The 27,029-nt window shown below is 40.7% G+C and overlaps 1 protein-coding gene across 1 annotated transcript in view; it reads right to left on the bottom strand.

Annotated features, from left to right (window-relative positions):
* The window catches only part of FBXL7 (F-box and leucine-rich repeat protein 7), a 551,162-nt gene that overhangs the window by 367,280 nt on the left and 156,853 nt on the right, over window positions 1–27,029 (bottom strand). Inside the window, exon 2 of the mRNA XM_006895008.1 lies at window positions 9,380–9,469. Coding sequence (XP_006895070.1) covers window positions 9,380–9,469 — 90 coding nt within the window. The remainder of the gene's footprint in view (window positions 1–9,379; window positions 9,470–27,029) is intronic.

The following is a 27,029-nucleotide window of genomic DNA, read 5'->3' as shown; positions in this document are numbered from 1 at the left end:
ATATAATTTATATTTAAATATACTAGCCAACCCTATAGGAGAATTCTAATCTATCATATGGGATTGTTAAAAGTCAAAGTTAATTCAATGACACCTAACAAAGACAATAAAGTTACAGATCCTTTACCATGATTAGATTATACAGTGATTTCAAACCCCATGTCTCCCTGCTGTAACATTTGAAGGACACTTACGTTGTAGTGGTCTGTAACCTAACCCTGGAGAGTTGATATACAATGTCATCCTGACTTTCACTTTCTATAACTGAAGATGTAAAGTTAATCTCTGGACAGCACAGGGATCAGGATTGTATTTCCATGTACAATTATTGCCCGTTATGCTGCCATTATGCTGCTATTTGAAAAGGTTTTTCCCATAAGTGTTTTAAAAACACACTTAGGGATAAACTTATACAATGATGAACATGAGGTTAGTAGTAGTACTTGGGACAATCTAAAACAAGCACTAAAGTGAAACCTCAGATAAGCAGGGCTCACAGCCCATCTCTGCATTTACTAATTTTACACCAGCTGTGGTGGACTTCTAAGTTCAAGTGCTTCCTGATGCCAACTAGAAAGTTTTAAAGCGACATCTCAAGAGGAACAAGATGTGGAAAGAAAGTTGAATGCAAAAATTCTCATGATGTACAATGAAGAGTCTGAGCTTGTTAGCGTCTCCCAAAAAGTCAAATAGCCAAATATTATACTCAAACAGGGATTCCTGGGAAACAGAATCTCCTTGAATTAAAAGCATGATCTGTCCCCAAGTGTCTCCAGAGCGTTTTGCTTGAGGGGTGTGCTCGTGAAGCTGTAAAGAATACCAGGAGAATGAAAACAAAGCCAGATGTCCTTGTACTTTGAAATAACAACTCAAATTAGCATGGGGTAAACTTAGGCACAGAGAGTATGCGAACTCACGACAATAAATCAGCTGATGATTTCAGGTTCTGTGGACTAGGGTTTCCATGCCTCATGAATCAATCCCTTTCACATGCCTCAAAGAAAATTTCTGAAAATGAGATGCTTTCAGGGGGCTCTTGAAATGCTTTGGGGGCAGCAACTGCAGAGAGAAATATGGAGCAAATCAATTACAAGGCTATTTTTAAATTATGAATGAAATGAAAGGTAGTTTGCCCATGTGCAAGCAACACACTGACCTCTTCCAGGAGGTGAAGATGCTGGTATGATGTGAAGCACATGTTCTACTCCTACCGCGAATACTGATGGATTTGAACTCCACCCCTCTCCTCAAAACCCTGCTTATCTCAGCAGCCAGCTCCACACAGCAGCTGGAGTTCATCTCAACAAAAGAGAATTTAGTATTTTCTTGCCCAGAAAGTAACACCACTTTAAAGTAATTTTCTTTTCCTTTCTGACTTGACCATCTCCACCCAAACAACACTGTGTCAAAAAAACAAAACAAAATGACTAGTTCAACAATTAATTCAGTACATGAACTCTTCATTTCTATATGCACCACAAGCATTTTTGGTGAAAATGAGAGCATCAGCTTGAAACTTGCCAAGGACTTTGAGAGGCCTGGGAAGACGATAAACCAATATCTATCCAATTTCATGAGCTTAGAGGAAAAATATCCACTGGATATCCATGTTGGGTTGCCAATAAGTTCAAAGTCTGAACATTAAAAGCTTCCAACAACAGCTCAATGAAACAAGACTCTTCATCAGCCAAGTGATCTTGACCTTAGGACATATTCCTTCACCTTCTCCAGCTCCAGAGAAGGTTGAAATGTCACTCCTGTACCCCAGAGTGGCTGGAAAGACCCTGGATTTCTAGGAATCATCTTCATTATTTAAGCCAACCCAAGTGAGGCTGTTCAAGGCTGTCTGCTGTCTGCTCTGCAACACCCTTGAGCAAGGCAGGCTTTCCAAAGCTGAATGTCAAAGGTGATTCTAGTTACAGTGAGATCACCTCATGGAAGACTGGGAGAGACAGCCCTGCAGCCCGCTGCTAGCAAGAAATAGTCTGCATCTTACAATGCGGAAATGTAGATTGTGTCCAGCAAGAGTAAAGGAAAAGTTCTCAGCCTTCTACAATTGAACCCCAAGCCTCTACGCCGTCAGGAAATCAGGAACTAAGGCTATCATATGAAGCAGAAACGACGTTAAAGAGTGAATTCTGCTTAGCAAAGAGAACACACCACTGGCTGTTAAGTGATAAAAAGGCACGTGCCTTTGAAGTCCCCCACAATAGATGCACTTAACTTGCATGACTTCTTTAAAGGCGGTGGTACAAAGTAAAGGTGTCACTCTGAGGACTGAGCGGCACCTGACACAAGCCATAATTATTTCAGCCACCTCTGATTCATGCAAAAACTGGACCATAAAGAAGGAAGAGCTGACACATTTGAATTGTGGTGCTGGCGAAGAATATCGAATATACTCAGGACTTCCAAAACAGGCAAGTCTGTCTTGGAAGGAACACAGTCAGAGTACTTCTTAGGAGAAGCGATAGTAAGACCTTATCTCATACGATTGGTTATCATGGCTATGACGGGAGTCCAGAGTGAAGGTTGCATAGTGGAGTGTACTGGGGCAGGCGGGGGGATTGTATGTCAATGGAGGAATTTTTCTTCTACTTTTCAGAGAGAGGAGTGAACTGGGGTGGGGAGGGGTGGGCAGGGAGAAAAATGCAACAATGAATGGATGGAAATCCAAAATTTCTGTAAATGTTCATTAAAAGTAATAAAATTTAAAAATTTTTAAAAAGACTTTATCTCATATACTTTGACCATGTTATCAAAGAAAGTCAGACCTTGAAGAATGCTATCATGCTTGGCAGTCTTGGAAAGCATCATCAACAGACCAAAAACGTCATTTGCTGATGGTGCAGGACAGAGTTCAGAGCTATATTGTCCTTTGGGTCCCTACGAGCCATAGGAGACTTGAAGGCACTTAACAGTGTATTAGAAGGCAGTTGGATGACTATCTTTCCCCAGCTTGAGGAAAGGAATGAAGTTTTGAGCACAATGACTCTGGTTTGACATTGCATCAAGGGTACCAGTCCTCGGCAAAAGCACAGCTGGGGAGAATAATGTGATACCTCAGCCCTGAGGGCTGGTTGTGCACTGGGACATGTAAAATATGAGCTGCAGAGAGAAATTAACCAGGACAATCAAGTCTTTGTGAAACCTGTGACAGGTTGTCTCTCATAATACCCAGAACTTCATGGAGAAACAGGAGAAGCAGGGATTCTAGAGTAAGTCTACCCATGCACTGAGCAGGGAATATCCCCTATGGTTGTGCGCTGGCCAACACATCACAGAGGTTTTCTCAACAGCAGCCCTTGTGCTTCGCCTGGTCAACCCTCCTCACTTAGGCTGGCTAACCATGACTGATGATCTCCTCTTGATATTTTCAAAGATATGCGTCTGAGGGCCACACAGACGATCAATTTCCAAGTACTATTTTATTTTTCTTAAGGTGGACAATTCAATAAATATACTGAGTGATGCAACACTAAGCAAGCAGACGTTAACGTTAGAAAGTGTTCATCTCCCCGATAAGATACCACTTAGTTCAGTTATACTTAATCTCCTTCTGCACCCTGAACCAAATAATCCAAACCAGCTGACCATGAACCAATCCCAACTCATGCTGACCCCTTGTGTTTCAGACTAGAATTACACCATGGGCTCCTCAATGACTGTCTCCTGCTGGGAGCAGATTGCCAGGACTTTTTTCCTAGGTACCTCAGAATGAATTTTAATTCATACTGCCAGTCTTTTGATTAGCAGTCCAGTCTTTATGCATTTGCACTACTCGGGGTCTCCTTTTCTCCACCTACCAAGCCCCAAAGTAAATAGTCTTGTCTTTTTTGCAACCCCCAGAGGCTCATTATACCCACTGGCACTTATACAGAGCACGTAACTACGTGCTTCCCAGAAACAGACAATGCTACAGTACTCTCTCTCTCTTCTCATCCCACCATGGGACACTCCAAATCCGTGCTACAAACTGCTTTCAATCAGAAGTTAGAGACATGGACAATGTGTTTAAAGTCTGCAGGAAAGTTAAACATTACCTTTATAATATATATAATATATATATAACTGAGGATCCAGGCGTCTCACAGGTGGTACTTATGAATTCAGAAGAGGGGGGAAAAAAATCTCAACATGACCCAAAACCTGCACAAAATAACCATCATCAAAGAGAATCCAGAAAGTTAGCTAAACTGCTCATCTGATGTTTTTGTGACAGTAAAGGTTCGACGCAACTGAAGAAAAACAGTGGAGAAAGGATCAGAGTATGCTTTACTGTGCTTTTCTGTTCACTTTGTAAGATATCATTGTTGGTCTTCTGTTCCTCTGTCAGCATGCCACATAAAGTGGTTATTCAGGTGTTCACAGGAAGAGGAAATGACGGTGTGTAAGCTAGTTGCAAATGATCAAGAATGCAGCCTTCAGTATGGATTGTGTCTCAATATCAAGAAAACAAAGATTCTTACCACGGGACCAATAGGCAGAGTCATGATGGGTGAAAAGGAGAATGAAACTGTCAACAGCTTCATATTGTTGGGATCCACAATTAACACCCTTAGTACCAGCAGTCAGGAAATAAGGAGATGTATTGCACTGGGAAAACCTGTCGTTAGAGACCTTTCCAAATTATTGAAGAGTAGTGATGTCAGTTTGAGGACTAAGGTGTGTCTGATTCAAGCCATACTCTTTCCAGTTACTAGCTATGCATCTGAGACCTGAAAAATGAATAAGGATGACAGAAAAAGAATTGATGCCTTTGAGTTTTGGTGTTGGAGAAAGTACAGAACACTCCATGGACAGCCAAGAGAATGAATAGATGTCTTGCAGAGGGTGCAGTCAGAGTGCTCTCTGGAGGCAAGAATGATGAGGCTTCACCTTACATACTTTAGGCATGATGCTAGGAGGTGATTTTCCTTGGAGAGGGACATGATGTTGGGAATGGTGAAGGGTTGGCGAAGGAGAGGAAGACCCTCAACCAGGTGGACTGACACAGTGATTGCTTCAATGGGCTCTTGTGTATCAGGAAATGTGAGGATGGTGCAGGACACGACTGGGTTCAGATCTTTTGTTCATAGGGTCATTAATAGCAAACTCAACTCGACGGCACCTAACAACAATAACAAGCTAGATCCACAGGATATTGATCTGAAGATCTAAGACCTTATCCTCATCCTGAGAGGTACCCAGATACAGCCTCTGCACATTGGCAGAGATTATATGTAGGCTGCTGTGCTTCCAATCCAAATGTGATGCCTCTCTGGTGTTCAAATCCCCCACCATCATCTCTGTGGGAGAAAAATGGGCTATCTCTTCCCATGCAATTTACGACCTTTGAAAATATATTTGAAAGTTGGCTATGAGTCAGTTCTGACTCAACAGCACTGCCACAATCAACAAGCATGGATTTGTGTATATCATCTTCTTGACTTTTCAGTAAGATGTCCCATTGTAACAAATTTGAAACATGTGGCACAAAACTCAAAATCATATAAAAAACAGCAGACTGGTCAGAAGGTACCTGGTGGAACCTTTGGGAGTATGGCCATACTTCATCTTGCAAACCTGCAATTGAGTTTGCCCCTGAAAATCTGGTCCAATTTTCAACAAAAATATAAATGAGTTTGAATAGCATTGTGAAATTCAGATGTCAGAGATCTTTCCAAGGTTCTGAAGGGCAATAATGTCAATTTAAAGACTAAAAGGTGCCTTCTTGATTCAAGTCACAATCTTTCCAATCATCAGCTATGTGTCTATCTGAAACCTCGACAATGAATAAGGACAAGACTGTTATGAGCAACTGTGAGCTGTATTGAATTACACTGCATTTAACAACAGCAGTAAGATAAAGAGTAACATTAATTGCTGTTGTTACGTTGAGTAGGATTCATAGCGACCCTTTGAACAAGAAATCTGAACCCTGTCCTATCTTATATCATCCACACAGTCTCTGACCCACTCGAGCCCATTGCTGCAGTCACTGTGTCAATCCACATGGTTGAGGGTCTTCCTCCCTTTCATCATCCCTCCACCTTTCGAGAATGATGTTCCTCTCTAAGGAAGAGCTCCTCCTAGCAACATTCACAAAGTATGAAAGATAAAGCTTTATCATCTCTGCCTCCAAGGAGCACTCTGGCTGCACCTTCAACACATAACTGTTTGTTCTTTTGTCAGCCCATGGGCATTGTGTACACTTCTCCAATTCCAGAGTTCAAATGCATTGATTCTCCTGTCATCTCTATTCATTAACCCTACAGAGATAGGTAATCTACAGAACAATCAGCTACAAGAGATCAAAGGTTCCGTATGCAGCATATGTTCAAGGACTAATTTTAGGAGTTATGGAGGGATATGAGAGACAGAGAATGAAAACAGGAAACTCAAGAGGAGGTGAGATGAGTTATTTGACATGGTGGGACTGCAGTTCCTGCCATGAAGCAAAACATGTACAAATCATTGAAAGGAAAACGGATTTGCTCTGTAAACTTTCACTCAATATTTAAAAAAACTCCAGATACATAATAAAGTTGGTAGAATAACTCCGTTATATTCCATAGCCCTATACATAACATGCTTATCCAAATTTAAATTGAGCAAAAAATATTCCACTAATGACAATTTTGAAATAGTCTATCTTTTGAGTTCTATTCTTCTGAGACAAGCAACAGGTGAATTATTAGAGCATTTGAAAAGATTCTTAAATTCTTGGTGAAAGCAGCACAAACTCTGCAATACTGCAAAAGTTACTTTTACTTAATGTTTAGCTGAACAAAATGCCATGTACATAATTGGTATGTATCATAGGAAAATGCAACCATGAAAATATTTTCTGGCATTAGACTGATTTTATTTTGAGGAATACACTCTATTTCAAATTATCAGTGTTTAAAAATAGCTTTTCTATAAACAGGACACCAGGACAATGCAGACTGCACAGCAATGTGTGCTGTGCTGCACTGCGGTGCTTCCTTGATTAATTCAAACATATTGCTCTTTGTGGTTATTGGTTGATAAGTTGTGACCTGTACTTTCAGACTCTACCTCTACAAAATATGATGCAAAAGCCATGCATGAAAGTTGACATCTTTGAAGAATGTTTGACAGTAAATGAAATGATTAATAGAGAGTAAAGACCCAATTCTCTAGGACTATTTATAACAGGTAAACTCATAATACATGGTTGTAACTTCTGGGCGCTGAGAAGAGAATTGGGATACTGAAATAACTTTGATTTATATTGTGGAAAAGTGTTTGAAAAGGACTCAACAATGCTCTTTCCCTTGGGAGTGAGATATTTATACAAATGCTTGGAATGCTAGGGAATACCCAATCACATTCTTATTTCCAACCGACTCCCTCACTTAATGCATTGATACACATTCAAAATATGGGATTCCAAGCCACAGGCACTTGATGGGTTAACAGGGTGGGAGGGGCTCTTCCATTCAAGAGTCAAAAAGAAATTCTACTTGAAATTAGAATTTAGCCCAGTTGCTGAAAGTTCTGTTGCATATGAATATCACATTTTCCCATCCCCCTGCCCTCCAATTCTACCAGCAGAATGACAGAAAATGAATGTGACAAAAATGTATAAAACATAGGCTGGGTCTGAGCCAAAAAGAATTTCCCTAAGGAAAGGCAAAATACAATGAAAATTTTCAATCTTTATAGAGTTGTTTTGAGGCAAAAAAGCTGACGTCTTCGAATCCACAGAGTCCCACAATCTCTCCCCAACCTCTACAAATAGCACAAATGAACACACAGAGTTTTGCATCTTTCTATTTTTAAAACAGAACAAAACTAACAAGGAAATCAAAATCCTGTTAGGGCAGCACGAAAAGATCACTTCACATATTTTTAACTACTTTCATAGCCACTCAAGCTGGACAAATGACTATGGCAGGAGTGTCTGCAAAATTAAAAATTAGTCCCGATTTTGCAAAACATAGATACTTTTAATGCATAATCTTAAATGAATGACACTAGAGCAGTTTCCAGTCTGGCTCACGGGAACAGAAACCTCCAAACAAATGTCTAAAACCAATTAACCAATTTGCATATTGCCTGAGCTGAATTTCAGGTCTGCTCTAAATGTCCAAATTTGAATTAACAGGCAGAAAATTAGAATTGAATTGCTACCTGATGCTTCACTGCACTGCAGTGAACACCTCAAGCTGCTGATTTGCATAGTGATTTACATACAACAAAGCACTAACATAAGATAAAATCATCCAGTTGTAAGGGTGACATACAAATCATTCTGGATTTAATTAGCATGCAGAAGGCAATTCTATGTTCTTTAAAACATACCAAATTAAAGAATATCCACTCTCTCTAAAAAATCGAGAGGATAGCAGAGTTAAACCATCACCACACAGGTGACACAGTGCAAGAAAAGTTAAAAATTAGAGATGACCAACATCAGGTCTTAAGTCTGCTTTTCATTATTGCACACAGCACAAATTCAGCCTGATAACGTGGTTTCTTAACTCCGTGTACATCTCAGGGTACAATCAATATGATACACCATCTAGAAATAACAGCTGATGAAATAAAAACCTTTCATTCCAAATTTCATTGATGTCTTACACCATCATTTCATTTGGTAGTAAGTTTAGAAGGCATTCTTCTTTAGAAAGGAAACAAGTGTATTGCATTGTATATCAAAAGAAGTTAATCTCATTCCATAGTTGGGTCAGCTCTACATAATTAGGATGGCAGATGAAAGATTTCTATTCATAAAGAAATAAGCAATCACTAAAGATATCCTCTTTTATTAGGAAATGTTTTATTCCAATACACAGTACTTTACTACATAAAGTAAAATTCTTTGTCACGGTTATCAATGCACCATTTTTTCCCCAGCTGAGTTTTTCACTTATTCATTTATGCAACCAGGAAATCCAATTTTTTAGTCCCAAATGTTGGTGAGTGATTCAAAGCAAATACATTGCCTGTCTCTGATCTTCCCAATTCTCTCCAATTCTGAAGTGTAGGTGCAACTATTTTGAAAATTCTAGCATGAAAATGCCACTGAACAACAAGGACTTTATGACCATATTATATTTTCTACACGGAGAAACAAAACACATAAAACAACCATAAAAGCTACCCTTGGTTCCACATCTTTTGTTTTCACAAAATACCAGGATTTATCTTAGTATTGAGAGAGTTATAATCCAACAATTCAACATTAATGGTCATTAGCCACAAAGCAATTCAAACAAAATAAGGAACACCTCCTTGCCGCCTTGTCATTTTTCAAATCTCATGTGCTCCCAACTCAGGAGAACAGAACAGAGCCCTTCACATCTACTTGCCTCCCAAGCACAGGCAGCACTGAGGAGACCAGGCGAAATGCAGAAGACCAGGCACCTACCCTCACTAGTAGCCACATTCTTCTGGGCTTTGGTTGGTGTGTGATCTGTGCTTGAACTCACGTCAGATGAGATGCTGGAGCTGCCTTTGCCTAGAGAAAACAAAAGTAATAAGATCGTGAGTTTTCTAATTTCAAAGTTGCACTACAATCCCGCCGGTGTACTTAATTTGAAAGAATCCCATGCTGGCAGCCAGTGGTGGTGGTTCAATTGTAGAATTCCAGCCGTCATGCAGGAGACCCAGGTTCAATTCTCCACTAATTTATTTCAACAAAGCAACCATTTACCTTTCAGTGGTGTCTCTATATGCTGCTATCATACTGAATAGGGGACCTGTGGTGGCCTAGTGGGTAGGAAATTGCCCTGTTAACACAAAAGTGGCACCTCTCTAGCAGTTCGAATCCACAAGTGGCTTTTTGGGAGAAAGATGGGCAATCTCTTTCTGTGTAAAATACCACCTCTTGAAAACCCACAGGAAGGTCAACTATGAGTCTGTTCCAATTCAATGGCAATGAGTGCATGTGAGTATGTGTATGATATTAGATAGGAAGAAAGGCTGACAATTTACTGTAGTCAATATCAAGACGACAAATATTCTGACCACTGGACCAACAGGCAGCATCTGGAAGGATGGTGAAGAGATTGAGATTGTTCACAGTTATAGTCAGCTTGGCTCCACAGTCAACACTCTTGACACCAGAAGCCAGGAAATTAAAAGACATATTGCGATGGGGAAGTTTGCTGTTAAGGACCTCTCCAAAGTACTGAAGAGCAATGGTTGCACTCTGGAGACTAAGGTGCATCTGATACAGGCCATGGTCTTTGCAATCACTTGTTATACATCAGAGTTGGACAATGACCAAGGAGGATAGAAGAAGAATTGATGCCTTTGAGCTGTGGTGCTGGAGAAGAGTATTGAGTGTACCATGGACTGCTAAGAAAACAGATTCATCCTGGAGAGGGTTAAACCAGGCTCCTCCATGGAGGTAAGGATTCTGGGGCTTCGTCTGACACACTTTTGACATGTTGTAAAGAGAGACAGGTCCTTGGAGAGGGACATGATGCGTGGGAGGGTGAAGGAACAGTGTAGAAGGGGAAGACCTTCTATGAGGTAGATTGATTCAGTGACTGGGGTAATCAGGGTGGGTGTGTCAGAGACAGTGTGAATGGCAGAGGACAGAGCAGAGTTTAGGGCTGTTTTACATAGGGTCACTATGAGTCGCAAGCGACTCGATGGCACATAACAACAACAACAACAACCCTGAAAATCCCTGGACAGCCAAGAAAATAAATTGCTTTACCTTGGTGGGGGTGCAGCCAGAGTGCTTTGTGTAGGTAAAAATAATGATGCTTCACCTCACACACTTTGGACATATTGCTAGGAGGTGCTATTCCTTGGAGAGGGACATGATGCTGGGATGGGTGGAAGGCCGGCGAAGGAGAGGAAGACCCTCGGCCAGGTGGATAGAGAAGGTGACTGCTGCAATGGGCTCTTGTGTGTCAGGAAGTGTGAGGATGCTGCAGGACAGAAGTAGGCTCGGATCTTTTGGTCACAGGGTCACTATGAGTTGTACTCGACTCTATGGCCTCTAACAACAACAACAACCCTCACAATCAGAAACCCTACAGACGTGCCCTTATTGTGCGTGGTGACTAAGATTTAAGGACTCACTCAATTGCTGTTAACATAACTACCATTAAAATGAGGCATGACTGCTCGATCGTGTTGTACAATTAGCATTTTCTGGGAGCTGGGTGCAGACAGTGTTTCCTGGCTACTAAGGACAAAGCTGCACAGGAGCCATCAGGAGGTAAAGAGCATGACAAACGCAGTGCTTGGGCAGTGGGAGCGGGAGTGGAGAGGAGAAGTGATGATGGGTGCAGGTGATCTCGAAGATAGCCTCCTCCCGCAGCAAAGACAGGCAGGCAGTCTCTTCCCTTTACAACTAATAGTCTCAAGAATCCAATGAAGGGTCAGCGTGGGAATCCCTGCATCAGACGTTTCTAAAGGGTGATGCAACTGCTGTTAGGTAGCCTGCAATCAGCTTTCAACTCACAGTAACTTCTTGTGACATAATAGAACTATCCGAGAGGAGTTCGTCTAGGCTACGCTGTTAGCAAAGAATATTAAGTATATCATGGGCTGCCAAAAGAACAAATACATCTGCGTTCGAAGAAATGCAGCCAGGATATCCCTTAGACTCGAGGCTGATGAATCTCACATACTTGGGACACGCTATCAGGAGGGACATAGCCCTGCAGAGGTATGATGCTTGGTGAAGTCGAGGGGTCAGTGGAAAAGCAGAAGAGCCTCAGTGAGATGGCTTGATAAGAGTAGCCGCCAGCTGTAACAATGGGCTTAAACCAAGCGGTGGTCTTGAGGATAGCACAGGACCTGCTAGTGTTTCATTCTGTACAGAGTTATTATAACTTGGAACCAACTTGATGACATCTTTTTTCCTTGGAACTAACTGCTGGTGAGGTTGGAAACCGCAACTTTTCAGTTAAGTACCGAGCGCTTAACCTCTGTGCCACTAGACCTTTCCTTAAGGGACACACCACAGCCAGAGTTCCTTACAACCATAAGGCTTTTTCTTATCTAAGGCTAACAGATGGTGGATGCAGTTTTGAAGCTTATGTAAAACAAGTAGGCTCTAAGTGGCTAAAAATCTGTTTATCTCTGCTCTTTGTGAAACAATTGGCGGCATGCAAATTTGAGTTTGGAGCCAATGAGCTCTTTTCTTTGGACAAACTAGCCTCAGCTTGCTTTAAAGGACTGACTACACAATTCCTGGCCAACACACAGAGGCCATTTTTGACTCTCAACTACCAGGTCCCAAAGCAAGTCACATCACAGGTTTCCAAGAAAAGATTTATTGCACCAAGAACTGGGCTTATTGGGGTTTTGCCTTATGCATTAGATGTCTTTTGGGAAATACTGGCTTATGTTAGTGCAGCACTAATGTGCTATTAATAATACGCCTTGACTATAAACTCAGACAAGATTATAAAACACAGTCAAAGATGATAACACAATCTCATTTTGGCACCCATGTGGAGGAGAAAGGACAAGCGAGGAAAGCAGCAATAACATTAATTTTATTTTATTTGCAATCTTTTTTTTTTATTTTCCTGAGTTAAAGAAATAAGCAAGCAAACACTGAGACATCATTAAGAGGATGGGAGCCTGCTGGCTTCAAATAGGGGACTGTCACATGCCTTTCTTTTTAAAATTATGTCTTTTTCTAATATAGTAGTTTTCAATCAGGAGTAATATTCCTCCCTAAAAAGCACATCTTGGAGTATTACAACCTAAAAAGCTATCTTGGATGTGCAACGAAACTCAGATAATACTTTTTTTTTTTTAAAAACTAGCTTACTAGTGGAATTGAGAGTGGTGAAATCCTAACACTTCAGCTCTTAGATTTTAAGTGTGGACCTTAAGTCACCTTAGACTCAATTTCCAGCTAAATAATACACAGGGAGCTATGGTAGCTTAGTGGTAATGAGTTGTGTAGCCAACTCAAAGGCATGTGGTTCAAATCCGCCAGCGACACAGTGGGAAGAAGTTGATCAGTCTCCTCCCTTGTGACTACTTGCCCCTGAAAAACCACTGGAGGCTCAGCTATGGGTTGGTTCTGATGCAATGGCACACAACAACTCAATAATATGAACCTTAACACCAGGGAGGAATGTACCTCTTGGAACATCACATGCACGGAATCAAAAGGGCATGCTCAGGAAGCATGAGGATACAGGAAGGAAGGATGAATGAAAATAGGAAACACAGGGAAGAGCTAGGAAGATTGATGTTACGTGGCGGGACTGACTTGAGTACCGTGAATCAAAATGTGTATTTGTTGACTGGAACATCAATTTCTTCGTAAATTTTCACTCAAATTGCAATTAAAGAAATTTTATACAAGAGAGAAACTTCCTCAAACCAAACAATCAAATTAAAAAACATTAACAACATAAGAAGAAAAGAAAAAGAAAAAAAAAATCACCCACAGCTCTTTTTGGGCAATTAGTTCTTCTCTGCCAGATGGGGTGACTGTGACTCAAAATGATAGCTCCATTTTTGATAGTCACAAATGGAGAGGGTGCTTAGTACCACGATCTAGAGACCTGAGAGTGGGATAACAAATAAGGATGACAGAAGAATAACCAAGGTCTTTAAGCTGTGGTGCTAGGAAAAGGTACTGAATATCCAATGGACTGGCTAAGAACAAACACATTTGGAGAAAGCGTAACGAGAATGCTTGAAGACAGAAAGGACAGAGCTTCATCTTACATACTTTGGGCATATTATTAGGAGGGGCTTCTGTTTGGAAAGAGGCTTTATGCTTGGAAAGGTGGGGAATCAGCAAGAAAGGAAGACATTCAGCAACGCTCATTGGCAGTGACTGCAGCAATGGGCACAAGTGTGTCAGAGACGATAAGGGTGGCACAGGATAGGACAGGGTTCAGATTTGTTATTCAAAAGGTCACTGTGAAATGCACCTGACTCCATGGCACACAGAAAAGCAGAACAGGACATTAGTAAATAGATGCCAAAGATAGAGCTCAATACTGATAATACACAAGACAGACCTCCACAACAACATAACTGTTCAGCCCAAAACATCCAAAACACCAAACATGAGAAAATACGGCTTATGGAGTTATTGCACTTGAGGCTGTGATTTTTATTCTTCACATTTTCAGAATAGGCATTTGTGTTGATATTTCTGGACATTTTCTCATGAAAGTCTTCTAGAATGAACCGCGGGCCATGCCCAGCAAGGAAGTGCCCAATAAAGATACAAAGCATGATTCCTAAATGACCCTGTGACTGCCACACCCTGAGCCTTTGCCTCTCTATTATCTCCTCCCCTTGAGAGACGCAGGCTGCAATCTGTCTGCAGCTGTAAGACATCAACAAGTATGAGAGGATTTTACTCAAGTAACTTTTTTCTTCTCTTTTAATTATGATTTGAACTAAAGCTTACAAAGCATATGGTTTTCTTCAATCAGTCATTCTTGTATATTTTGTCCCATAACATCAATTAAAATACAGACAATGTCTGCTCATCTAGTCATTCCATACTGTCTTTTCCATCACCCATCGTAATCTGTTATTGTCATGTTCTGTAGAGTCAGAGATAGTAAAACACATGGGAAGAAAGGGCCCATCTTTCTCCCATGAAGCAACTGTTAGAGTCAAACTGTGTACCTCATGGCTGGCAACACAGCTTCTTGTTGCTAAACCATCAGACTGACCTACTGGGGAAGAAACTGTGCTGGGAACCCAAAGGTACATGGTTCAGATCCACCAGAGACATTGTAAGGGAAAGATGGGCACTCTCCTCCCGCATGATTTACAGCCTCTGAAAGCCTGCTGGAGGCTCCACTATGAACCAGTCCCAACTCAACAGCAAAAAACAACCATCTTAGCAAGTGTTTATTTATTATACATTAATTAATTTTGAGTAAATTCACTTTTATAAATTACATTGTTCTTGTTGTCAGATATCCTCAACTCCATTTACTAAAAAAGAAAACTCTGATTAATCCTGAACCAACTTCTTCACAATCTCTACTGTGTTAAAGGGAGCTCTGGTGGCCTCGTGGTAAGAAGCTACGCTGCAATCCGCAAGGTTTGTGGTTCGAATCCACCAGTGGCTCCATAGGAGAAAGATGGACGAACTTCTCCCATGTGCTTAATTGCTTCTGAAAATCTGCCGCAGGGTCAGCTATGGGTCAATTTTAACTCCGTGGTACACAACCACAACAACAGCTGTGCTAAAGTCCATTGTTGGAACCACGGGGTTACTATTCTAGCTCTTTGAGAGTCTTTTTCTCCTTCTCTGATCCTCTACTTTTCCAAGTATGTCATTCTTTTTTTCTTCAAGGACATCCCCAAAATATAAGGGACAAACTCTCAGCATGCTTGCTTCTAAGGAACATTCTGGCTGTTACTTCTACCAAGACAGAATAATGTTGTTTTGATAGCTCATGGTCATTCATCGCCTCATTATTTGACCTTGGCCATTCATTCATTCTTCTTCTAGGAAACTCAGTTTCCACATCTGCTAGAGATAGGGTGATTGGAGTAAGCCATACTTAGATGTTCAAGTATGTATTCTGCAATTCTATGAGTTCATTGTGCAACTTCTCAAAGCTGACTGTACAAAGATTTCTCTTTGATGATTAAGGTGCATCTGACCTAAGACCAGGTCTTTTTATTTGCCTTTTATGCATAGAAAAGCTGGACGGGGGCGGGAAAAATGAAGACAGAAGAAGATTTGATGCAGCTGAACTGTGCTGTTGTTAAAGACTACTGACCATATACCATGAGCTGCCGAAAGAATGAGCAAATTGGTTTCATAAGAGGTAAAATCAGGATGCTTCTGATAAGCAAGGATGACACAGTTTGGCTTATTTACTTTGGACAAGTAATTAGGGAAGACCAATTGCTACTAATGGACATCATAGTTGGTAAAATCTCTTGGCAATATGTTTGACATAATAGCCACAAAAGACTCAAACAAAGCAATAATTTTGACAATGCCATGGAACCAGGCAGCATTTAATTATCTTTTACATAAAGTCACTGTGAGTCAAGGCTAATTCAACAGCAGCTAAAAACATGCTGCTCAGTAGTGCAAAGACACCCATGAATGCAGTGCGAAGAAATATTGCTGTGTGCCACCAATACATAGATTTAAATTATGTTTATTGTATTGTTGCTTAGAGATGCACAAATGGAAACCTAGAAAGAAACTCCGTATGCTTTTGCTCTGAGTCAACAATAAAACCAAAATAAAATAACAAATTAAACAATAAAACTCATAAAGTTCAAATTAGCAGCATTAATTTAATATGGCAGAAAATGTTCCTTAGCTGAGATTAAATGGCCTTTCAGAATTTAAATATAAGGTTGGCTGCTAAACCCAATGTTTTCTTAGCTTTGGCATGCCAATACTCCTCTGGGTCATAAGAAGACATCACTTGACCACTGCTTTCCTCAAGAAGTACTTCTTTATAACATCAAGCTGACACATCAATTGCCCTCCACTTGATCTAACTAGTCTACTGGTCTGGTCTTCATCATCCCACAGTGATTAAAGTAGATCCAAACAACGAAATCTCTTGGGAGCACTTTGTCATAGAGGAGTCAACAACTATGTATTTATTTTGGGATGACCATAAAATTAAATATGAAAATGCATCATCAAATCTTAGAGGAAATTATCAGGAACCCCTAAAAATATGTTTGTGAGCACTTCAGGGTATCATAAATTCTTGATTAATAACTACTGGTCTATGAATAAAGAAAATAAGGTTAAGGAAATCATAATATTATTAGTCATATTTGTCATAATAGGTAACATTGAATGTATATGCTGTGTATTGTGCCAAACAGGGGTCACATCTTATTAAATCTTCATAATTCCCTAGGAATTATCTCTAAAGAGATTTCTTAGCCTTTTATTTTCTCTAACTAGCTTCCGCCTTGAAGTTGTCATTCATAATATAGCCACACTAATATCTGTTTTATTTATGATTTATGCATAGAATAAGATTCTTCACCCTCAATCCCTAATTAAGGTGAAGGTCAACGATAACTCACAGATTGCTTCTAGCTCCATAGTGAAGCATGACCATATCCAGTTACAAGGTGTCAAACTTTAGCTCAGTGATGTTTAGTACAGCTTCCTGAAGACACGTGGCTTCCCCTGTGAAACTGAATGGACACGAGAAGCAGCTGGTGATGGGTTTACCTGAGGGAAGCCGTATGGGAATGATATGCTTCTACAACCACTACTAGATAGCAGACAGACCCCACATAGCTGAGCGGGAGACAGAACCAGACCAAGTGAAATGTGGTGGTTTTAACTGTCACAAGCTCTGACAGTAAGAAGTCAGATGTGGTGGTTTGAAAGTGTGTTCTTCACAAGATTGAGCTTACTCTCTCTTCCTGTGAGTGTGGCTGGACTGAGTGACTTAATTTATAACACATAGAAAATGGTGGAAATTATAATCTATAACTTGTAGATTTAGTTAGAAAGATGTGCTTTCTTCCTTTCTCTCCATGATCATTCACTGCTGCCTGTTGTTGTTGTTGTTTGGTGCCGTCGAGTCGTAGACGACTCATAGCGACCCTATGAACGAAAGGCCTGAGTGCTGTTCGTACATAGAATTTCCAGAGGCAAGCCATTTTGGAAGTGGATGCCACTCCTGCTTCCAGGCTTGTTTTAGTCAGGAAGCTCCAGCCAACACTGTCCACCATGGGTAACCATTACCACGACTGGCACATCACTGTCACAGTCTTCAGCATCACAGCAACCAGGAGCTACCTCTGTACAGCAACTCTACAACATACTCACTTAGGTTTGTGAGTTGTTGGGTTTGGTGTGTTTTTTTTTTCCTTTGTGAGTATTAAATACCTTATATAAGCGTTAAGATGCATTCCTCTACAAAAACCAATTTGTAGCAGGATGAATAATAATGCCCTGGCTATAAGACTTCAAACAGAAAGTCTTTTTGGAGCAACAAACAAAATTATTTTAGGGGGGAAAAAATACAAAAACCCTCTAGACCTTCTTTGGAATAATCTGCTGACTAGTCAGTTAGAAACAGAGGTCTCCCATCAAGAGCTGGGTATCACTGATCAAAGTGTGTTCCCCAAAAAGATATGCTGAAAAAGTGGCACCAGTACCTGTGGCTCTTATCCTGTTATGAGGGTTTGTTGTGTTGTGCTGACAACGTCATATGAGCATAGACAGAGTCCTCAGCCTGTTCCTTTGTTTATGACATCTTACAAAAAACAGCAGAGCAGTGCATAGAAAGAGACAAGAGACACATACAGAGGGAAGATGGAGGCCTTGTGACGATGGAAGAAGAGGCATCTATAAGCTGGAAGATTCTAGAAGCTGAAGGAGATAAAGGATCTCCCTCCAGAACTAATAGACTGATTTACACTCTCATTCTCCAGGAATGTGAGGCAATTTATGTCTGTTCTTTAAAGTCACTCACTTGTATTATTTTATTTCAATAGACTTAGAGACGGACAAAAGTGAGTCATCTCAGAAGCTTATCTTCCCAACCATGTGGCCATATCTGACAGGCAGATGACGTTCACTAGCCACTAAACCAAAATCATCCAGATGCAAACCAAAAAGAAATAAAGTTAAACCTCAACTCAATGCCTTCCTATCAGTTCTGATTCCTATAAAAGCAGGACGGGGTAGAACTATGGAGAGTTTTCAAGGTATCTTTACAGCAGATTGTGTCATTTTTCTCCTGGTGTACAGCTGATGGATTTGGTAGCCTAGAGGTAAGAAGCTGCACTGCAATCTCAAGGCACATATTTCTACACCACCAGCTGTTCTGTAGGAAAAGGATGGACAATCCTCTCCCATGTAATTTACTGTCTCTGAAAACTCACTGGAGGGTCTTCTATGTGTTAGTTCTGAATCAATGGTACACAATAGCAACAACAATAAGAATTTTTCAGTGACAAGTCCTACACTTAATAAAACTGTGTCAATCAGAGGTCCTTCCTGCTGAGTTCCTTTCTGAGTCCAGATTCACAAAGGCTAGGTGAGATAATGAAGGTCCATCATTATTTGTAAGGTGTTATGTAACAGCAGGTAAGTGATCCTCGCACTCAGGCAGAGCTGGAGAAGTTTCACCACCAAGCCCTCCGTAGTCCTGCCTAGAGCCCAGGTTCATCATCATCCCAACCACAGAACCCAGCACTGGAGGAAGTTGAAGACGCATCCTATGCAGGACAAAAGGCATCATGAGGGACAAGAGGGCAGAGGATACTGCCCGGAAACCTCACCTCTTCCCACCAATGGGAGCAATTGCATACGTTCTTCTCATGCCCTCATTGTCTCAGTGAGGGGTAAGCTGGAAGATTCTTTGCCATTAAGTCAATTCCAGCTCATAGTGGCCTTCATGAACAAAGTAGAACTGCTCCAAAGGGTTTCTAGGGCTAAAATCTTTATGAGTGCAGACTCCTATATCCTTCTCTCACAGGGCAACTAGTGGGTTGGACTCATCAACCTTTCATTAATAGTGAAAGGCTAAGCCACTGAACCTCCAGAGCTCCTCACTGAACCCTTCACACTGACTTAATGTTCATTGTTTTGTTAGCTGCTGTAGAGACGACAGAAGAAAACGCTGCCGTGTTCTGCACCATCATTACAATCCCTGGGATGCTTGAGGGCACTGTTGAGAATGCTCTGTCAATCCATCTCACCCCGGGCGCTCTCATTCTCGCTGACTCTCTCTTCATCAACTATGATGTTCTTTGCCAGGGATTTGTCTTGGCTGATGACATGTTCAAAGTCGGCAAGCCAAAGTCTCATCATGCTCACTTGAAAGAATATTCTGGGAGTATTTCTTATAATAAAAGGATAGAACCATCCAAGCTTTAAACTGAACCAAGCATTGTAAATTACATGTCAATGAAATCTAATAAATCCCATTTTCTCAGCACATCTGAGTTGCAATGAGAAGGGAATGCGGGGAACTTGTCCAACTAGTTGCTATCATTTTTTTATTAACATTTTTATCATCATCAAACTGACACAGAAAAGGAATATGCACATGGATGCTCAGCTCAGGGTGAAATTACACGGGGAATGAACACAGAAGAAGCTGGAGCCTGAAGATTGAGAAGCTGTCAAGTGCAAAGGGAGAGGAAATCAAAATTTTAACTTAACGGTATACAACATCATTTCAAATCAAGAAAATAATCTAAGTATACACTTTGTTTAATGTCAAGAAGAAAAAGTGATGCCTTTGGATTGTGATGTTGGCTGCATATAGCATGGGCTGTCAGAAAAACAAACAAATCTGTCTTGGGTAGAGTGAAGCCAGAGTGCTTTTTAGAAACAAAGATGGTAAGAATCTATGTCACACACTTTGGGCATGTTACCAGGAGAAGCCTGTCCTTGAAAAAGACATCATAATTGGAAAGTAGCGAGTCAGTGAAGAAAAGGAAAACCTTTAATGAGATAGAGTGACACAGTGACAGCAACAATCGCTTAAGTACAGCAGAAATTGTGAGAATGATGCAGGATTGGGCAGACATTCAATAAGGTCACGATGAGTTGGAGTCAAGTCAACATCACCTAACAACAATGATAGCTGAGGATGTGGCAAGTCAAAGAAGTCATTTGGGCTCTCTGCACTAGCAGGGGTCAGAGACTTGGGAGTAGTAGAGGGAAAGCGTCCAACATAATCTGTACCTTGATCATCAGTGTCAGTGTTTCCTTGGCACAAATCAGAGAGGGAATTCTCAAAATGTGCTCCCCAGACAAGGAGTGCCAGACATAATGGGGAACCTGTTAACACTCACAGGCCACACTCAGACAGACCTGCAGGGAGAGCTGGGTATTTCCATGCACTTGTTTGCAGAGCTAAAGAGCTGGAATCCTTAGCCAAGCCAAGAAGAAAGAGAAGAACAGGCTACAGGAAAACTTGCTGGCAGGACCAAGAGAGGGTCACTAGTTCCAAGACTGGCAGAGAAAAGACTGAGAACTGTTCTTGTTGAAAGCTGTCTGACTGATTAACCGTGAGCTCTGGAGGCACAGACCTTAGGGAGTGCCGCTGTAACCCAAAGGTCATGCAATTTCTTCCGGTGCAATTTACAGCCTTGGAAACCAATGAAAGGAAACTTGAGTGGGTTCTGACTCCATGGCAATGAGTAATACAAAGTACCAGATACTTTAAAGTTGATCCTGATCAACTTAAATTGTAGTCTGTTACTTACTCAATGAGCAACATAATTAAGAATATGGTCTATGAGTTCTGTTTGGCCATTGCAATGAATTACCAAACCCAGCAGAGACATTAGAGGCACAGGAAGTGAGGAGCCAACCATTACTACAACTGTTGTTAATTGTTGTTAGGTCCCGTCAAGTTGACTACAACTCATGGTGAGCCCATGAACAGTGGATCTGAACCTCATCCTAACCTGTGCCATCTTCACACTTCCTGATACATTAGGGCCCATTGCAGCAGTCACTGTGTCAGTCCACCTGGTTAAGGTCTTCTTTTCCTTCATTGACCCTTCACCCTTCCAAACATCATGTCCCTCTTCCAGGAATAGCCCCTCCTAGCCACATGCCCGAAGTATGTGAGGAGAAGCCTCATCATCCTTGCCTCCAAAACATTCTGACTGCACCCTCTCCAAGACATATTTATTTGTTCTTTTGGCTGTCCATGGGATGTTTGGTGCTCTTCTCCAACACCACAGCTCAAAGACATCAATTCTTCTTCTGTCATCCCTATTCATTGTCCAGCTCTCATATCTAGCAAATGATCAGAAACACCATGGCCTGAATGAGACACACCTTAGTCCTCAAACTGACATCATTAACTCCTTAATGATGTGGAGAGGTCCTTAACTGCAAACTTTTCCAATGCAATACATCTGTAATTACGTCAGCTTTGACTCATGGTGCCCTCATGCATCATTCTCATGCCATCCAAACAATTCTGCTCATAGCGACCATCCAACTTTTTTCTGAAATTGTAAATCTTTGGAGGGGGTGGTGTCCCACCTTTCTCACGGAGTGCCTGCTGGATGTGAAATATAGGCTTTTTGATTGTTGTGTTGGTAGGGGCCATGAAGTTGACTATGATTCACAGTGATCCTATGAAGAACAGCATTCTGCACCTTGTCTTATCTTGAACCATCCTCGTGGTCTCCGATATGCTCAAACCCACGGTCACAGTCACTATCTCAAAACATCTTGCTGATGGTTTTCTTCTTTCTCTGACCTTCTACCTTTCCCAATATGATGTCCTTTTTTTTCCCCCCCACCAAAGTCTGACCCCTCCTAACAACATGTTTAAAGTATGTGAGATAAAGTTTCACTATCTTTCCTCTAAGGAGCATGCTGGTTGCAATTCCTCTAAAGCAGACAGACCTTGACTTTGATTTTCAAACCAAGATGTTACATACTGCAACACTAACGCTACTACTATGTGTCATAAATGTCTGAAGATTTCCATACATTATACATATAACAGAATCCCCTTAGCTAAAATAATAGTTCTGTTATCTCTAACTCGAATCAAGCTTGTTTCATTTTTTACCAATGCCTAAATTCCACATTAGAGAACTCCAGTGGCATAGTCCATAGAAAGTTACACTGCTAACTCAAAGGTCACACCTCTCTGGTAGTTTTAATCCACTAGTTGTTCTATAGAAGAAAGACTGGGAATCTACTCCCACACAATTTATAGCCTTGGAAACTCAATGGACGATATGCTATGAGTTGGTCCTACCTTGACACCAATGAATGAGTGAGTAGAAATATACATTAAAACTCAAAAATAGAAACTCAATGCAATCAATTCATAGCTGATCCTCCAACAGGTTTCCAAAGCTATAAATCTTTGTTGGAGGAGATTGTTTCTCCCTTGGAACATCTGGTGGATTAGAACTGCTGACCTTTTGTTTAGGAGCAAAATATGCAATTCACTGCACCATCAGAGATTCTTTAAGGGTTCGTAGCGCATCAAAAGAATGCCTGGAAAACAATGTATTTGAATTTTTTAAAAAGCTAGTATCATTTTAAAAAGTGCCTCTAGGATTTGTGAAGACAAATTTTGTGCTTTCTATAATTTTTCCTCAAGGGTGCTACAGACCCCAATGAGGGCAGTGGAACAAAGGTTTACTTATGTATCCAATACAAATCAACAACAATGCAAGTCCAAACTCATTTAGGTATGCATCTAGTCAACACTAACTGTAATGAATGAATATCTACACCTAGAATTCTGCATCGCAGTAGGAAGAACCAGTGGTTGGGTAGATAAATGCTGAGACACATCATTAACACAAGAATGATAGCAGAAAAATACACTGGCTATGATTCCAACCATTAATTCAGTTAAGAGACAGAAGCTCTAGTGGCCCAGAGGATAAGGAGTTTGGGGCAAACTCAAAGGAAGCTGGTTCAAATACTCCAGCTGTTTCCTAGAAGAAAGATGGAGAATCTACTTCTGTGTGGTTTACAATCTGGCAATCTCATGGAGGGTCAGTTACAAGCTGATTCCAACTTGACGGTAACATTAAAAGACAAAGACGTTATTCATTTTTTAGTATCAGAGTAAGTCAGAGATTTTAAGTTAAGTTTGTTTAAAATATCCAACCATACCATTCAATGGATTGGAACTAATTATGGCTAACATTGAGAAGAATGGAAATTTCAGGTACGAAACCTATACCTAGATCAAGCTGCTGTTGTCTGAACAGAGCGTGGATGGTTTGAAAAAACAGAAAGGTGTCTGTACGAGTCCTTTCTTTTCTCTACACCTATTCAATCTGTATGCTGAGCAAATAATTTGAAAACCTAGGTCCTATGAAGAAGAATGTGGTATCAGGATTGGAGGATGACTCATCAACAACCTGTGTTATGCAGATGGCATAAACTTATTTGCTAAAACTGGGGAGAACTTTAAGTGTTTGCTGCAAAAGATTAAAGACTACAGCCTTCAATATGAATTACATCTCAACATCAAGAAAACAAATTGTCACCACTGGACCAATAGGCGACATCATGATAGATGGAGAAAAGATTGAAACTGGCAATGACTTTATCATCCTTGGATTCACAACCAACTCCCTAGGTACCAGTAGTGAGGAGATCAGAAGAGATGTTGTATTGGGTATGCCGGTAGTCAGGGATATCTCCAAATTATTGAGGACCAATGGCATCAGCCTCAAGATGAAGGTGTGCCTGATTCAGGCCATGGGTTGTTTGTTGTTTTGGGTTTGGGTTTTGTTTTCCTTTTTTTTTTTTACAATCACTTGCTATTATGCATCTGCGAGCTGGATGATGAATCAGGAAAAGAGATGAATTGATGATTCTCAGGAATGATTTTGGAGAAGGGTTCTGACTATCTCGTGGACCACCAAAAGAACCAACAGGTCTTGGAGAAGGTGCAGCCCGAGTTCTTGGAGGCAAAGATGACGAAGCTTTATCCTACAAACTGTAGGCATGTTGTTAGGAGAAGCTGTCAGGGAAAGAGAAGAAGACCCTTAACGGGATGGATTGACACAGTGACAGCAACAATAGGCTCAAGGGCGTCAGACACGATGAGGATGGTATGGGATAGGATGAGATTCAGATCTAATGTTCACCGGTTTACTATGAGTCATACTGAAAACCTAACACCACCAATACCACACCATTCAAGACTGAGTTTATTTTCACTCCCTATTCTCAATGTTCAAGCTAATTTAGCAAATGCAAGCATTCAAAACACGTGAGCTGGACTTTCCATTGTGGAAGTTCATCAACACATGAGGGGAAATAGATCAATTGATTTTCAAAACTGCTAATAGGCATAACAGTCTAAGAAAACAAGCAACGTGGGTTTGCTGTCTTAGCCCCAGGATCTAATTAGTTAAAATGGACCTCTGGTGGTGGTGGTGGTGTTAGGTGTGAGTAAGTCTTTTCTGACTTAATGACCCTCAAGGATTCTGACTTAATAAGTAGGATCCTATAGTTGATCAAACTTTGCCTGACCCTGTAGTATTCTTACAGTCTCTTCCTAAACCCACTCATTTAGGGTCTTCCTCTCTTTCTTTGATCCTCTATTTTCCAAAGCATCATGATCTTTTCTTGGGACTGGCTCTTCAGATAACATGACCGATGTACGTGAGACTATGTCTCACCATGGTAGCTTCTAAGAAAAATTCTGGCTACACTTCTTCTAAGGCAGATTTGTTTGTTCTTATGACAGTATATGGTGCATTCAATATTCTCCAACACCACAATTCACAGGCAACAGTTCTTTGTGTCACTTATTATTTAGACTTCAGTCTTCCACTGACTACCTTTCACATTCAGGCAAAGCAAGTGAAAATATCATGGCTTGGGCCAGGCACGTCTTAGTCTTTAAACTGACATCATTGCTGTTTAGCATTTCGGAAAGGACCTTGACAGTAGATTTGCCAGTGCAACAAATCTTTCTATTTCTTGACTGCTGCTTCCATGGGTGTTAACTGTGGACCTAAGTAAAATTAAATCCTTGACAACATCAATCTTTTCTCCATCTATCATGACGTTGCTATTGGTCCAGTTGTGAGGAATTTTAAATTTTTTATATTTAAGTGTACTGATGGTATCAGTGGGGTATATATTAGGGTGCTAAAAGAAGTCAGTAGTTCAAAGCCACTAGTTGCTCAAGGGGAGGAAGACCAACATTTCCTGCTGTTCAAATTTACTGCCTCATGGTTTGTTTGTTTTTTTATTAATTTGAATGAAAGTTTACAGAGACTTATGGTTTCCATTCATTCATTGTTGCACTTTTCTCGCTGCCCAACCAATCCCCACCAATTCACTCTTCTCCTTGAAAAGTAAAAGAAAAACATTTTCATTGTTATACAATCCCTCCCCCAAGTGTACTCCACTGTAGAGCCTTCATTCTGGACTCTTGTCATTACAATAATACCTAATCACGGATCCCTTTTAAACAGTTCTCTCCCTCATCTATTCAGTGCAGTATACATCATTTCTCCCCTCCATTTCTTCCTTCCCTCAACTCCGATGTCAGTACCGTTTTACAACTGTGGCCCTATGCAATACTTATCCCTTTGTGACTGAGATATTCCTCTCAGCATCAAAGAAGAAAAAAAAATTACAGTCTCAGAAACCTTCAGCAGGGTTGTTGAATCAGAACCACTTCGAGGGCAGTTAGAAGCCGTTTGAGTTGATCACAGTTTTCCTACAGACTTTCTCCATGCGATCCGCAAACTTCCCTATGCACTCCCATGTTCTCTAGGCTCTTTAATTCTTGCTTTTCTTCAACACACTGTTTTCAAGATATCCCTAGCACACCACTGGAAATCAGTCTGATATTAAGTGTCCATAAGAAAGGAAAAAAAATAACTTTCAGTATCACAGAAGTCAATCAATGGAACAGTGGGTCATATTTGGGTGTTGAATTCATGGTTAGAGTTTCCTGACTGTGATATTATGGGAATTACTTATCTTCTTTGAGCCATAGTTGACGTGTCTGTAAATAAAGAAAAAGAATATTTATGGCTTATCTCAGTGAAAGATCTGGCTGAATCGCTGGCCCAGGTGCACATTAGCTTATGGTAAGAAATTGGATATGCTTTGTAAATGGGAACAATTGAATAGATGACTTCTACAGGCAGGAGGCCTTGACTCAGAGTGGAATTAGAGGAACTGAAACCCCAGATACTTGGCTTTACTTTCTCGTGAACAGAGAACAAACATGACAGAGTATCTTCTGATTTTTGCTTCTCCTTCTCTGTTGGGGAGAAGCCACAGGGGGACACAGTGGTCAAAGCATTTGACTGCAAACCAAAAACTTGGTGGTTTGAACCCACCAACATCTCTTCAGGGGAGGATGAGGCAATCTATTTAGAATTCTAAGCCATTCAGGGTGTTCCACTCTGTCCTATCAGGTTGTTGTGAGTTATAACCGGCTCGATTGTGGTGAACGTCCTTTTTGCCTCATCCCAGGAAAGACTGGAGGCAAGGTGAGGAGAACAAAGAAAGGAAAGGAAACATATGAGAACTTAGCCATTTTCATTCTTCCCAACTGAACTTCTGTAATAGCCTTGATCAACCACTGATCAAACTTTTTTTTTTTTTTTTTTATACC

The sequence above is a fragment of the Elephantulus edwardii genome, unplaced genomic scaffold (assembly GCF_000299155.1).
Source record: "Elephantulus edwardii isolate Elephantulus edwardi_28Jun2011 unplaced genomic scaffold, EleEdw1.0 scaffold00153, whole genome shotgun sequence".
NCBI classification, from domain to species: domain Eukaryota; kingdom Metazoa; phylum Chordata; class Mammalia; order Macroscelidea; family Macroscelididae; genus Elephantulus; species Elephantulus edwardii.
This window is presented reverse-complemented; position numbering and strand designations above follow the sequence as displayed.